Source organism: Eubalaena glacialis, chromosome 3 (assembly GCF_028564815.1).
Source record: "Eubalaena glacialis isolate mEubGla1 chromosome 3, mEubGla1.1.hap2.+ XY, whole genome shotgun sequence".
NCBI lineage: Eukaryota > Metazoa > Chordata > Mammalia > Artiodactyla > Balaenidae > Eubalaena > Eubalaena glacialis.
In genome coordinates, this window is record NC_083718.1 from 169,670,145 (window position 1) to 169,686,225 (window position 16,081).

The 16,081-nt window shown below is 44.7% G+C and overlaps 1 protein-coding gene across 2 annotated transcripts in view; it reads right to left on the bottom strand.

The window, feature by feature from the left end:
• Window positions 1–1,267: 1,267 nt before the first annotated feature.
• KPNA6 (karyopherin subunit alpha 6) overlaps window positions 1,268–16,081 on the bottom strand; it is a 49,840-nt gene continuing 35,026 nt past the window's right edge. For both annotated transcript variants that reach the window (XM_061184563.1, XM_061184564.1), the window contains 9 exons: window positions 15,499–15,630; window positions 14,131–14,219; window positions 13,127–13,226; window positions 12,449–12,612; window positions 12,190–12,268; window positions 10,155–10,280; window positions 9,704–9,831; window positions 8,519–8,697; window positions 1,268–6,579 (listed from right to left, as the gene is read on the bottom strand). In XM_061184563.1, the coding sequence (XP_061040546.1) occupies window positions 6,392–6,579; window positions 8,519–8,697; window positions 9,704–9,831; window positions 10,155–10,280; window positions 12,190–12,268; window positions 12,449–12,612; window positions 13,127–13,226; window positions 14,131–14,219; window positions 15,499–15,630 (1,185 nt within the window). In that variant the 3' untranslated portion in view covers window positions 1,268–6,391. The remainder of the gene's footprint in view (window positions 6,580–8,518; window positions 8,698–9,703; window positions 9,832–10,154; window positions 10,281–12,189; window positions 12,269–12,448; window positions 12,613–13,126; window positions 13,227–14,130; window positions 14,220–15,498; window positions 15,631–16,081) is intronic.

Below are 16,081 nucleotides of genomic sequence, written 5' to 3' on the forward strand. Positions count from 1 at the left end.
CAGCATTAGCGATGAGGTGTTGAAATTATTTACTTACAACTCACTGAACGTTCAAGAACTGTTGGCTAAATACTCTAGTCCTAAAGCCTAGCAACAGTCTGGGGGCTGAGAAGGCAGAGAATGTTTTAAATTGTTGTGCAAATTGGGCATCGTTTTAGGGCTCGTAAGATGTTAAATATTTCCGCTAGTTGAAGAGACTTCAGCGCAGTGCTCTTTCCCGCCACTTAGGCAGCGTCTACCAGGTGACACTGAGAGGCAATATTGGTGTAACAGTATAAAGGTGGAACTCAAGCTCAGAAAGCGTTGGAATTCAAGTCTCTCAAAGCCAAGGCCCTCATTATTTCCAGAAAAGCATGTGGGAAATCTCTTGAGGAGGTAACATATGAATCAGGCCTTGATGGATTTCCATAGGAAGAGGGTGTTCTAGGCAGAGATAAAGAACATAATATAACAAGGTACACATGGGGTGAGAGGTGGAGTGGTGCACCAGGAAGGGTCAACAGTGGTCTCCAGGGGCCAGCTGGGTAATGAGAAGAACAGACAGGCAAGGAATAAGAAAATTTGATAGAAACATGGGTTAAAAAAGTTACTTTCTTCTTTGCTGTAAGAGAAAATGGCAACAATATTAGCACCTGCCAGAGTCAGTTAGGGAGCCCTCTGGGAGTGGTGGTTGGGAGTGGTGGTGATGGTGACCGGTAATAGAGCTCTTGCAGATTGTTTTCATGCGGAAACTCAGGCCCAGGAGTGCCAGATATTTTTAAAATACAGACACATCTTTCAATGTTGGCAACGAATTAAAACTTAAAACGTACTGTGTCAGCCAACCAAAACTCTCTTTTTGGGTTGTATCAACTTTTTGGCTGCTAGTCTGTAATCGCCGCTTTAGGAATTGATCTAAACCAAAGTGAGGAGTTTGTGAACTACTTTGGGCTCAAAGGGCTGTGGAGTGGTGATGAAATGTGAAAATCTTACAGAAACTCTAGAAAATGCAAATTAAACCATAGTGAGAGACAGAGCTTCCATCAGTGGTTGCTGGGGGTTAGGCAGAAAGGAGGGATTCCCAAGGGGCATGTGGAAACTTCTAGAGGTGATGGACATGTTCACTTTCTTGACTGTGGTAATGGTTTCATGGATGCAAATATGTCAACACTTAACAAGTTGTTCATTTTAAATATGTGCCATTTACTGTACGTCAATTATATTTCAATAAAGCTGATTTCAAAAATTCTTCATAGCAGAAGCAGGCTGTAACAATTCTTAATTCCACTGTTAAGTCAAAAGTTTAAACACCCTCACTTCATTGACTTCCAAAAAATCCAGTCTAGGATCACTCCAAAGAACATGATTTAGAACTTTGCGACAGGTTTTTATTTTTGCTTTATATCTATTACAGTGTTTGAAACCTAAAGAAATACATTTTCTCTTCAAATTTGGATGTGTATATAAATATCATTTGTCTGGACTCAGCACACTCAATGCCGTGGCTTCTTGGCCTGTATCTGCTCTGAGATCATCAAGCTTTGTCTGTCTACCCAGGGGCCCTGAGAACATGGAAAACAATAGCCAGAGTTTATAGTTCTTAAAAGCAAATAAATTTGGAAAGAAAAACTAGTGAGGGAAAAGGTTTGATTCACCTTCCTAAGGTCTATAGCTGGGAACCCAAGCTGTTTTTGAGGGACATCTGGTCTGTCTTGGGTAACTGGGACCTCATACCCTTTGCTTCTTTAGTGGTTCAATCAAAGGCAATTCCCACAAATCTGGCTAAAAGAGCCAATACCCAACTCCAGGGCCTGAGGATTGTCGGCATGGCAGAGTTTTCTCTTCCCAAACCCAGAGGCCGAACATCTGACCTACATAGGGGAGCAGGGCTAGAGTTTAGTGGAGGGGTTCAGGTATGTGCTAATGTGGACATCAGCAGTCAGGCTGGCCCAGAAGTAGTGAGGTGCGCCCAAATGCACTGCAGACCTTTATGACACACTACACAAACCTTTCTCCTGGGGTGTTCTGGGCCCCAAATTTAATGGTGCCTCTTCTAACTCACAGCCAGGTTTGATTCTGCATGTAGCCCAGGCCTGATGCAAAATGCCCTCTCAGAGGAAAACTAACAGCTTTAATTAACAGACTTACTTGGTTTGTACTGACCTCAATATTCTTCCCTTACCATGGTCTTCACCTGGGGGTGAGGCTAGGGAACAGCCAATGGGATGACTGAATCCTTTATGAAGGCCTTGGCCAAAGAGCAGCTATTGCCTACCACATGGATCCCCGCAGGGCCAAATTCTCAGCTTGTTGGCTTAACAAAAAAAATACAAAAGTTAAGACAGAAAAAACACTGGACAAGATTGGTCTAAAATGTGCAATCCTAAAACGCCTATGGAAAAAACCTACTCTGAGCAATTTCTCAGTCTCACATGCACTTATTTCTAGGATAGTCCTACCTGGAAGATGTTGCTACTGGTTGTGAGGCTTTCCTATGGTTCAGTGCACCGAGCCTTGCACCCTTCCCCAGCCTGCCAGGGAGGCAGACAGGCACACACAATCCTGAGGTCCCCAGCCAGCCTCTTCTCCCTATGGGTCCCTGTAGTGCCTGCAAGGACCTGGAGAATCTGGCTCCTCGCCTTCAATTGAGAATCCAGAAGCCAAGCCCACAAGATGAATCTGCTGAGGAATATTCAAGATGATGGATACCAAGCTGAGTGAGTCTTGGAGAGAAGAGACATGGCCTGAACAAATAAGCTGAGGCCTTCGAAGAAGGGCATGTGGGAGAAGGAGGGAAGTATTGCTAGGCGTTCATCTCCTTCCCTTCTATTTTGCTGGAAACGGGTAATTGTACAGTGTAGGGGGAGGGTAGGCAGACATGAGAAAATGGAAATCTAGTTCATTCTGCTAGAGTTTTCATATTAAACTGGTTTGGCTTAAGAGAAAATGAAGGTCAGTGCCTGAAAGCCTTCTTTCGCTCTTCCTTAAGTGTGGTAGCAGCTATAATCTGTGCAGTTCAGCTCTAAATAGGGCTCTTGGAAAGAGGCTTCCAGGGAAAAGAAAACAGGAGTAGATCTAAAGGTTCTAGGTTAGGAGGAACACAAAGGGTCCCTGAAAGCTGAAGTCATCAACACCTGTTACTTGGAAGGGTCTTTTGTACCCACTGCCTCAAGTAACTAGGCTAGCCAGGTAAGGGTGGAACCTATGTGGTTCTAACAAGGTTGCAGCCAATACCATGGCCAGTCAGTCACCGGGGATAGCTCAGAACTGAAGGCAGGCTTCTAAGACCAGAGAGCCTGTTAATACTAGAGAAGAAGACATGGGTGTGGGATGCCCAGAACGGCTGGCAATAAAGAATAGCTGACACGGTTCAAAACAGTATTTGAACACTTTAGCTAAGAAAAAGGCTCCTTGTCCCCTTAATCCACACCTAAGTATCTCCAACCCACCAGAGATCTTAAAGTGGACATAGCTATGTGCCAAAGTATTAAGATTGCAAACACAAGTCTTCTCAGGCTACTCCCTACAGCAGGTTGGGGAGCCCCTCCATCCCTGTAACATCCATTCAGAAATCTGTCAGAAAGCTCTGACTTCATCTAGGCCAGGGTCTGGAGTCCAGATAGGGACTGCCCACGAAGAGTGGCTGTCAAGCCTGGGCTAAAAAGAAATAATATTTTGCTTCCCAAGATGGCCAAAGGAGAGGAGGAGACACAAAAGATGATGTTACTGCCTCTGTGGGCTGGAAGAACTTCACCTGTTGACTGAAAAGGGGGTCAGAGGAATACAATGGGAAAGCACGGTCTGAGGAAGACACTAACAAAGGAAAGCTCCTAGAGGCCATGTTTATCTGAAGAGAAATTTGTCCTCATGTGCCCTGGGAGACTTCAGCCTTTGGAGTCCTTGTAGAAAACAGGCTTCGAGCAGTAGCCGATGATCAATAGAGTCTTCTCTTTGGTGCATGGCCCAGGATCTGAAGCAAAAGTAGATTTGGGAGGAACAGCTGGGGAAGGCAGGATGTGTATGTCTCACAATAAGAATTTGGCCCCAATGTCAGGGACTTAATTATTGCTAGAGATGTACAAAGTAGATCTTACTAAAATAAAATGCTCTGCCCTTTGGACAAGGACAAGGGGTGGGGGGTGGCTTTCTTTTGAACTGTAGGAAAATGGTTTTGTAATGGAGTCGGCAGGCCAAGTGAAGAGGGTCCTGCGCCTTGCCTACCTGGGAGAGTGGGGTTGGTAGTTATCATGCCCAACCTGCAGAGCAGCATCTGACTCACTTAGGCAGTACAGCACTGGTGTCACTTTTCAGTGATAGCCACCAGCCCCAACCACCTTTCTCAGAAAATGCCTCTGGAGTTGGATCTCAACACTGGAAAAAGAGGGCAAATTCAAGACCAGTGGCCAAAAACAACTGAACGTTTTATCTGTAAGCAGAGTGGCATGGATTTCACCTGAGCCAGAGGGGGATGTGTAGGAATGGGAGCAAGAATGGCATTGTTTCTGGGGAAGGGAAAATACAGTTTGGAGTAGGGCACCTCTGCCCAACCTCTGTGAGGAAGCAGGGACAGGGCAGATTGTGCCTTCAGCTCCACCACTGGCCTACACTTAGCCAACAACTTCCTCCACCCCACCCCTAACACCTGGGCTTTACTATCACATGTAATCCATTGAAGCACACAGGCAAGCCATTGAGGCACTGCAGTAGCTCTACTCAAAGGGGAAAGAAAAGGCATTAGGATTATATTTGTCACAGGAAGGGTAAAATCCAAACCATGTACAAGGATCCCAATCAGGGAAGACATCAATCACTCAAAAAATGTCCTGAGGCTGCTAAATTTCTCGGATAGGAGACACGGCAGCCATCTGTGATAACTTATGTGGACAAGGGCGTTTGAGACTGAATCTGAGGAGGCAGACTGCTTTCTGGGTTTCCTGATGTAAGCAGGATGCTCAGTGGTAAGGACTAGAGTGGTAGACTTCACCGGGCCCTGGGGCCATCCTTGCTCCATTCAGGTACTAGGACAATCAGACCAGGCTGCCCTGCTATATAAAGGTTCCAGAGCTAAGGGTTGGTCCCTGGTGGTGGCCCGGAACCCAAGCAGAGAGGAGAAGGATCAAGGTCAGGCTTCCTGAGCAAAAGAGTTTCCACATCTCTTTTTGGTCTTCCTCACAGTATCCTACTCACAGAAATTACAGAGACAGTTCTTCCTCTTGAGACCAATTAAGGTTGACCTACGTAATATATAGAATATAAAAAAATACAGAACTTTTAGACATTCTCTCCTTTAGAAGTAAAATATACATGATCCAACTACGGAAGAGGAAGAATAAGAAGAAAGGCCAAAGGCAGGGATCCACTGGCTATCCCAATACATGACACTCTCACTCCAAGCTCCTCTGCAACTTATGGGTCACCAGAGCAAGGACTTTCTCCTCAGGAGAAAGGAAGGACCACAGCCCTCTGTCACGTGCTTAGGAGAAAATACAGCTACCTCAGAGGTTCATCTCAACTCTGAGGGGAATTTTCAAGTAAACAAATGAAGTTGGGTCGCACCATTGGAAGGTGGGTAGGAAACATGGGATCAGTAGCGACACATGGGAAGCCCCGCCTGAAGGCCTGTGTTCCTCTCCCCTCACTCCCACTGGTGTACATGCCCCAAGAGAGTGAAGGGGATCTCCCAAACTTAAGAGGTCTGGGCAAGGGGTTAAAGGGAGGGAGGGGCCTTTGTCTCATGGTGACCTCCCCCTCAGCCTCTAGTCCCAGACAATGCTGGCAGCTGGGATTCCTAAAACCAGGAACTCATGGCTCTGGGAAAGAGCAATCGTAATACAAGAAAAATGTGCAAAAGAAAAAAAAATTAAATAACGCAATCCAAGCATACAAGATTAATATTCTGTCAGAGCAAGAACACTTTGTTTTGGATTTCTCCCCTCCCCTCCCACCCCCGACCTGTGGAAAATTCCATCTGCTCAAGTACCCAAGATAAGAGTTACAGAGATCAGGGCAGAGGACTGGGAAGGATGAAGGAAGATAAAAGGGAAGGAAGTCACCACTAAAGAAAAAAAATAAAAAATAAAAAAGGTGCAAAATTGATTACCTCAGTCCTCCTTTGTCTACCCCTGGGCTCCTGGGTTAAAGACATATGTGCAGCCAAAATCTAGTGTAAGGAAGAAAAACCCAACACGTCCCCTTCTTGTCACAAAACCCAAATGTGAGCCTCAGATGGTTCTGTCTGTCCAGAGGGTGCTCCCTCCAGGGAAGGGGGCGGAGCAGGTCAAGAGCACAGTTTCCAGGGCAGCAGAGGTGTGTGGTGGCTGATGGTGGGGGGGCTGGCTTCCCGCCCACCAGAGGGCTGCTTTTCCGCTGGTTGGTGGTGCTTCCCATCCCCTCCCCTCCCCGGAGGCAGACATTATAGCTGGAAGCCCTCCATGGGGGCCTCAGGCTGCTGGAAGATAAACTGCTGTTGCGTTTCATCCACTTGGGGAGCCAGGCTGCTATCATCATCTTCTACGCCAAAGTAGTGCTCAATGAGGTCAAAGGCCTTCTGGTAGATCTCCTGGTTCTCATGGCTCTGGAGAAACTCAATTTTATCCAAGCCTATGGTGGCAAGAAGAAAGGAGGGAGAAGAGTAAACTTTGAGTGCTTTTCTATGGGTCCATGAAACAATCTATTTTTTCCTTCCCTGAGTTATGTTAGCATTTATAAACACAAGTAATATGATCAGATCTCTCTTTGATCTGAAAGAGGAGAGCCGAGATCTTTACCTAAAATGACATAACCCCAAAGGAAAAAGACCAAAATGTCAGTTATAAACCGGAGAGTCTAGTCCCGATTCTGCTTTTAACCTGGGCAAACCGTTAACTGTTCCGAATCTCTTGGAGATGAGTGGTGAGTCAATCCAGCACTAACAGACCTTGCTAAGGAAACCATAAACAAAACGAAAAGACAACCTGCAAAATGGGAGAAAATATTTGCAACCGATGTGACCGATGAGGGCTTAATTTCCAAAATATACAAACAGCTTGTATAGGTCAATAACAAAAAAACAAACAACGCAATAAAAAAATGGGCAGAAGGGACTTCTCTGGTGGTCCAGTGGGTGAGACTCCGTGCTCCCAATGCAGGGGGCCCGGGTTCGACCCCTGGTCGGGAAACTAGTTCCTGCATATATGCCACAACTAAGAGTCTGCATGCCGCAACTAAGACCCGGTGCAGCCAAAAATTAATAATAATAAATAAATAAATATTTTTAAAAAATGTGTGTGTTGTAGGTGTACAGAATCTTAAAAAAAAAAAAGGGCAGAAAACTAAATAGACATTTCTCTAAAGAAGACATACAGATGGCCCATAGGCATGTGAAAAGATGCTCAACATCACTAATTATTAGAGAAATGCAAATCAAAACTACAATGAGGTATCACCTTATACCAGTCAGAATGGCCATCATCAAAACGTCTACAAAGGAATTCCCTGGTGGTCCAGTGGTTAGGACTCAGCGTTCTCACTACCGGGGCCCTGGGTTCGATCCCTGGTCAGGGAACTAAGATCCTGCAAGCCATGCAGTGCAGCCAAAAAAATAAAAAAGTCTACAAATAATAAATGCTGGAGAGGGTGTGGAGAAAAGGGAACCCTCCTATACTGTTGGTGGGAATGTAAACTGGTGCAGCCACTATGGAGGTTTCTTAAAAAACTAAAAATAGAGATACCATATGATCCAGCGATCCTACTCCTGGGCATATATCTGGAGAAAACTGTAATTCGAAAAGATACATACACCCCAGTGTTCATAGCAGCACTATTTACAATAGCCAAGACATGAAAGCAACTGGAGTATCCATCAACAGATGAATGGATAAAGATGTGGTGCATATATATAATGGAATATTACTCAGCCATAAGTAAGAATAAAATAATGCCATTTGCAGCAACATGGATGGACCTAGACATTATCATACTAAGCAAAGTAAGTCAGACAGAGAAAGACAAGTATCATATGATATCACTTATGTGGAATCTAAAAAATGATACAAATGAACTTATTTACAAAACAAAAAAAGACTCACAGACATAGAAAACAAACTTATGGTTACCAAAGGCAAAAGGGTGGGGAGGGATAAATTAGGAGTTTAGGATTAGCAGATACAAACTACTATTAACAAAACAGATAAACAACAAGGACCTCCTGTATGGCACAGGGAACTATATTTAATATCTTGTAATAAACTGTAATGGAAAAACAAAACAAAAGAAAGAAAAGAACTTGCTGCTAGAAACTCAGCTGAAAACATGCCTTCCAGCTCCTGATTCTATTATCAATTCTGGAGCTTTATTTTTGCATCTGTACCATAACCTACTTACTAGGTAGAGCCTATCAGAAACAGAACTCATCTACTGCTCCTCAGAGGAAATGGAACTGGTGGGATAAAACCTTGCATTCAATGATGACCCCCTCAAAACACACACCCTCACATATGTATACTATTTCAGAGTTTCTCTCTACTTACGGCAGACATGAGGTTGGGGAGAGGGCACCTACCATAGGCTTCCTCGATGAGGCCACAGTAGGGATTGACCCCTGAGCCACTGCGCTTGCCCTCTTGCTCTCCGAGCCGAAGGATGTTCTCCAGTCCATTGAGGGCGACTTGCACAATCTTTGAATCCATCACAGTCAGCAAGTCGCACAGGGGTTTGATGCAGCCCAGGGAGACCAGGTACCTGAGGGGCAGAGACCAGGTAAGTTCTAAATTAAGACAAGGCAAGGGAGGTGCCAGGCAGGCGCTATGGGGTCTCTGGGTCTCCCTCACACACATCAATGCTCTCAGCAATTCACTCTGACTGAGCTTTCATAACCACCCATCCTTTATCTCAATCTCATCACCCTCCCAATGCTACTGGTTTAGTTCATTTCCATGTAGAAGGCTGCCATGGATTCCTCCTCTTTGTCTCTAATGTCTCCTTGCTGCAGTATTACCTACTCTGAACACATCATTTCCCTGCCTAAAATTTCTGTAGTCCCAGCTCTACAGTCATAACAATACAATGTGGCTCCTAACCTTTTCTAGCTTCCCCTCTCATTATTCCCTTCCGAGAATATCACATTCCAGTCAAACAGTAAAGGTCTCCAGGTTTCTGATTTTTGTACCTTTACTTACTTATGCTTTTTCCTGTCCAAAATGCCATTTACAACCCTGTATCCTCAAAAGCTTCACTCAGTGGCTATCCTTTTCTCCTAAGGTTTTATTTATACTGAATATATTCCCCTTCCTAAGCTACAAGCTGAAGGCAAGGCACTTCTCCAGTTCCCACCACTCCTACTCAAGTTGATAATGGAAACCAGAATCAAAGAGCATCCTCACACAAAATAGCTTTCCTATTTGCTTCTCCCAAGTATCACTGCCAAAAATGATTTCCCAAAGAAGCTGCTCTGAATGAGCCATAGCATGGTTCTCTTTCATTTGTATGGATAATTGAGAATTACATAGATTTAAATTCTCTTGAGGGTAGAAAGAGGCAGAGGAGAGAGATGTCTGTGTCATAAGTTTCCGTTCTCCAGGAGGGAAAAGAGGTACATGGTTTATAGGAATCTACTTCAGATTCCCATGCTACACTCTAGCAGCTTACCAGTTATCCCAGAAAAGGCAGTTTAGAGGTCACATGTAAACTGTGAGCCAAGAGGTAGAGTACACATAGCACTCAAGACAATGGGAAAGGACTGTGATACCTGATTTGTTCAGGGGTTCCTCCTGATGTGGCATTGGTGATGGCCCAGGCTGCCTCTTTCCTTGTACGGAACTCTGCTTTCTGAAGGATTTCAATCAACACAGGGAAGATATTTGCATCTATGACAGCCTGAGAAGAATTGGGGGGTGGAGGGTGGGGTGCGGGGGAAGAAAGAAAGTCACTTCAAGAAGAATAAGCAAATCCAGACCCCAAATCAGCTAAAAGATTAAGACATCTTCCCCTTCCTGAAAGTTCTTTTCACATAGGTAAGACGCTACAGAGGAACCTGGCTTCTGTTACACAGAATCTTTGACTGATAGCATCCATTGACCCCAATTTCAAAAGGGAAATAATTTTTTTCTTCTAGAGGGCAATATCCCACAATGTCTCATGTTCCCAGGCCTTTCTACCTGCTGCCCACCCCCCCCCAACTTCCCTCCTGCTTGTTCTACCTGTATCTGAGCCCTGTTGCCAGCAGTGATATTTGAAATGGTCCAACAAGCTTCCTTTCGGATTGACTCCTTGGAGCTGCTCAGCAAGTGGAGGAGGCAAGGGAGGGCTGAACAGTTAAGAATGACCTAGAACACCAAAAGCACAGGCAACAAAAGAAAAATTAGATAAACTGGACTTAATCAAAATTTAAAACTTTTGGGTACCAAAAGACACCATCAACATAGTGAATTACACAAATCACAGAATGGGAGAAAGTATATACGTATCATATATCTGACAAGGATTAATATCCAGAATATACAAAAAAATTTTTTTTAAATGCAGGTGGCCAATAGGCATATGAAAAGATGCCAAACATCACTAATCATTAGGGAAATGCAAATCAAAACCTCAGTGAGATACAACTTCACGCTTATTAGAACAGTTATCCTTAAAAAATCCAGGCAATGTAAGTGTTGGTAAAGATGCGGAGAAATTGGAACCCGGTACACTTCTGGTGGGAATGTAAAATGGTGCAGCCATTGCACTGTTTTGTGTGCGAAACAGTATGGTGGTTCCTCAAAATCTTAAACATAAAATTACCATATGATCCAATAATTCCACCTCTGGATATATACCCAGAAGAACTGAAAGCAGGGACTCAAACAGATACTTGTATGCCAATACTCAATGCAGCATTATTCATACTAGCCAAAAGGTGGAAGCAACCCAAGTGCCTACCAATAGATGAATAAATAAACCAAATGTGGCATATGCACACTTGGAATATTATCCAGCCACAGAAAGGAATGAAGGTGTGACATGCTAAAATATGGATGAACCTTGAAAACATTATGCTAAGTGAAATAAGCTGAAACAAAAGGACAAATATATATGGTTCGGCTTATACGAGGTACCTAGAGTAGTCAAACTCCTAAGAGACAGAAAATAGTATGGTGGTTACCAAAGGATGAGGGGAGGGGGAAATGGGAAGTTATTATTTAAAGGGTACAGAGTTTCAGTTTGGAATGATGCAAAAGTAGTGGAGATGGATGGCGGTGATGGTTGAATAACAATATGAATGTACTTAATGCCAGTGAACTATACTTAAAAATTGTAAAAACAGAAAAAGTTATGAATATCTGTACACAGGCACACGCGTGCACACACACACACAAAGAATGACCTAGGGGCTTCCCTGGTGGCGCAGTGGTTAAGAATCCGCCTGCCAATGCAGGGCACACGGGTTCGAGCCCTGGTCCCGGAAGATCCCACATGCCGTGGAGCAGCTGGGCCCGTAAGCCACAATTACTGAGCCTGCGCGTCTGGAGCCTGTGCTCCGCAACAAGAGAGGCCACGATAGTGAGAGGCCCGCGCACCACGATGAAGAGTGGCCCCCACTTGCCACAACTGGAGAAAGCCCTCGCACAGAAACGAAGACCCAACACAGCCATAAATAAATAAATAAATAAAATTTAAAAGAGATAAGCAAAAAAAAAAAAAAAAAAAAAAAAAGAATGACCTAGAAAATGAGTGTGGGCTTGAGTGAGACTGCTCACCTGTAAGAAATTTGTTAAGAATCCCACAGAATTATGCAAACTACTCAAGACGCAAAGAATACTCAGATCTCTAGCCTTTGAACAGAGAAACACTGTATACTGTGCTCTCAGTGGGAGTGTTACTAACAGGAGACTAACATGAGACATGGGATCCTAAAGGTCTAGGAAGTAGGGGTGAGGTTCCATAGCTTTTAGTATTTCAAAGGAACTGTAACTCAAAATCTGTTAACAATTACTTTACAATGTCCCAGGTAGTGAGTCAGGTTATTCCATTTAGTTTTTCTTCAATAGCACCCAATGGATGATGACTTGCTTCCAATTTATAGAAAAAAATGAAGGCAACCAAGTTGCCCCCAAATAATATAGAAAGTGGCAGAGCTGGAATTTTTCACTGAAGCCTATGCTTTCTCTCCTAGATCATGTTGCCTCCTACCAGGACCAAAGTCTGTGGCAGAGAAGGATTTTGTCCATAGACAGCTCTCCTCCTCCTCCTTACCTGGGTCTGGATGTCATCCCCGGTGACGATGTTACCCACAGCTCTCAGAGCAGGAGAAGCCACTTTGTTATCGTTGTGCCTACAGAGGAGGGCGATCTGATCAGTAGAGGGCCAGCACATGGCATTCAACTCGGCTGACCACCAAGGCCAGCAGCACTCATGGCTCCAGACCTTTGGATAGGGCAGCAGACTGCTGACTGCAGTTCTGAGCTTGGAGAAGCTTAGGGAATCTGTACCCTTTCTAACTGAGATCACTCACATTAGAAGCTCGACCAATCTCCGGCAGACTCCAGAATCTATGACTGCCTGGATCTTCTCGTTGGGGCCATCAGACAGATAAGAAAGGGCCCAGCAAGCATCTGCCAGCAAGTCTGAGTCGCTGCTGAAGAGTAGGCGAGACAGCACAGGCAAACAGGGGGAGACCTGTTGGAAGCAGAGAGAGAGGGACTCAGGTGGACACGGTTACATCATCTCTACCACTAACCCTAACATCGCTGAGCCCTCCTCTACTAAGTAAGTCTAAAACCTGGAGATTTCTACTACATTAAACCATCAGGCCCACATTTTCACTTTACCATCCAGGCATATGAGATCACCTACTTCATTGACGACTGCCTTTTTCAGTTTCTCAAGGATGAGACTCTGAGGGTTCCCCAAAGACTTGAAAACTCCCATATCAAAATTCCTCCATATGAAGGAACCTGCTTTCACTCAGGAATTGGTAAGAAGCTCTCTTGGGACTTCCCTGGTGGCGCAGTGAATAAGACTCCATGCTCCCAATGCAGGGGGCCCAGGTTCAATCCCTGGTCAGGGCACTAGATCCCACATGCATGCCACAACTAAGGAGCCCACCTGCCACAACTAAGACCCAGTGCAACCAGATAAATAAATAAATAAGTATTAAAAAAAAAAAAAAAAAAAAGAGAAGCTGTCTTACCTTTGCAAACTCTGGGGGTGGGTTCTTGCCTCGGCACAGGTTTGACAGGGCCCAGACTGCATTCCGTGTCATTGTCAGTCGTGTGGACTTGGTAAGCAGCCTGAAGGGGACAGCAAAGCCAGATCCTGAGCAATGATGCTCTTTGCATAGAGCTGTTGCCTACGACCCCCAGGAGCAAATCCAATCAGACCCCTAAGACTCTAGCAGCCTGTTTCGTCCTACCCATAGATTTAAGTTAAGTGAGCCTGTTTGGCCCAGGAGGCCGACCTACATCTTCACAGAGGATTAGGACCAGCTGTGGCTTATTAAGACCATAGCTAATAAGGACAAACAGAGGGCTGGACCGTGAGTAAGCATGCTAAACGTTTAAGATAGGACATACTGTGCCCCTAACTGTGGCCACAAGTTCTAAACAAGAGTATTGTTGTCTTTGGAAATAAAAGCTGAAGGTTTAGTGTGAGGGCTTTAGCCATGCAGTATGGAATGATTTTCTGTGACAGGCCCAAGAAGGAGTTATAATAGTAGCCTATGAGATTGTGGCCTCTCAAGAAAAGCTCCTCCCTCTGTTTTGGTTTAGATGTAGCTCTACTATAAGGGTACAGAAGAAGGGGTGGGAGCATCCAGATGACTCTGCATGGGGTCTTAGATCTGTGGCTTACAACAGAGCTCTCCAATGTACTAGGCATAAACCCATAGCAAATCAATGCATTCCGTAGAGAAGGTTAGATTCTTCCAGATGGTCTAGTCCTTCCTCTCTCCTCTGGCTCAACAATGAGACAGGTATGACCAACATGAGATTCTACAGTGCTACAAAGTGAGGAAGCACAAGACACAGACCAGTGACACAATCTTCTTACTCTCAAAAGATATTTTTACTCTGGCAATGAGAATGCACTTTTATCATTTTTGTATTCACTCATCGTCTTAAGGTAAACTGCTCCCCAAAGATCTGCCACATGGCTGCCGGAAAGATACCCCAGGTGCAGATGATAATAATTACTCACGTTAGCAAAGGATTAAGAATGGAACAGTTCAAGACGTAATCTCGGCAAACGGAGCTGTCTCCAGCTATGTTTCCCAGTGCCCAGACTGCCTAAAAAAGGGATGATGGAACTGTCACCCACAGAGCCTAGTGGCTTCTGTGAGTACTTTATACTCACAACTGCAGAGTGACACCCACCAGTAACCAGGACAAACACCCCATCAAGACCTGAAAAACACTAAATAAGCTCAGGTACCCTCCTTGTTAACATCCTTATTGAGCACTTGCTCTATGAGGACTTTTCCTCTGAGAGTTCCTGGTTCATTGGGGAAGGCAGGCTGACATTGTACTGCAGCCAGAGAAGCCAAACCAAGACCTCCTTATCCCCACCCCAGAAAAGGAGAAAATGATGGGAAAACTGCATTCTTGTAGCCTCATAGGACCAACCCTATATGTAGTAATATAGGAAAAAACCCTAATACCACTCTCCACTTCTATCCAACCAGTGGAAGAAATGGAAGTTGGGTTTTTATGATCTGTAGGTGCTGAGAAATGGGTATTGTGGTGTCTTTTTTCCAGCACCACCTCCGATGCCCAATGTGTGGAGTTTTTTCTACACCAACAACCAATTCTCTGATACCAACTGTGTCAATTCAGTTAAATTCTGACACTAACTCGGAGTTAGGGCAGATCCCACAGGCTAGGGGCTCAGTCCCACAAGACTGCCCTCAATTTAGATACTAGCTGCAATTCCCAGGCGCTACCCATACTTCTTACCAACTGGCTATAAATTCAGGAGTTCCACAATCTCCTCCTCAGGTTCAATAATTCACTAGAATGATTCACAGAACTCAGGAGAACACTTTACTTACGTTTACCAGTTTACTGTAATACATACAACTCAGGAAGAGCTAAATGGAAGAGATGCACAGGGCAAGGTATGGGTTGAGGAGTGGGGTTGCAGAGAACTTCCAAGCCCTCTCCAGGCACGTCACCTTCCCAGCACACTGAGTGTTAACCAACCCAGAAGCTCTCTGAATCTCACTGTTCAAGCCTTTTTATAACCCAATCCCTAGCCCCTCTAACCTCCCTGGGGAGGGTGGGGTGGAGGGGTGGGAAGAGTGGGGGTGGGGTGGGGCTGAGAGTTCCTATCCTCTAATCCTAAATTTGGTCTTTCTGATGACTAGACCTCCCTTCCTGAAGCTATCTATCTAGGTCACCGCATTAGCACAGACTCAGGTGTGTCCCAAAGGGGCTCTTTAGGAATAACAAAAGACACTTCTATCACTAAGAAAATCCCAATGTTTTCAGGAGCTCTTTGCTCTTAACCTCTTAACTGGGGATAAGTACCACTGGTACCATCAAGAATTAAGTCAAATTTGGGCATTACCTGTTCCTGTACATCCTCAAAGTCCGAGTTAAGCAGCTCTATAAAAATGGGGACAGCCCCTGCTTCAATGACAATTTTGGTCTGCTGAGAGGTTCCAGAGGCAATGTTCGTTAGAGCCCAGGCAGCTTCAAACTGAAAGTGAGATTAAAGCCATGAGTGAGAGGTCATTCCAGTTGAGCAGCCGTGCCTACTAGCTGGCTCAGAGCAATAAGCCTCCTGCCCCTGACTTAAAAACAAAAACAAAAACCACACAAGCCTTTCCCTCTCCACCTTTAAATGATAGGAAGAGGTGCTGGCAGTGATATAACATAATGGGAAGACAGAATTGGGCTTCCATGGTCCCAGGTCTAGTCCTGCACTACCACAGCACCCATGAGTCCTTTGGCAAGTCATGTTTTTATTTCCCAAGCTTCACTTTATTCATCTCTGAAACCAGGATAAGAGTGAGATGGGTCTCTAAAAGTCCCTTTCAGCCAAGTTTCTAATAAGTTCTAATGGATTACTCATTACCCATTTGTGAGAAGAGAGACCCAGAGAAGCGAAATGGTTCATCTCAGGGTTAGAAGTGGACTAGAACCTCTAG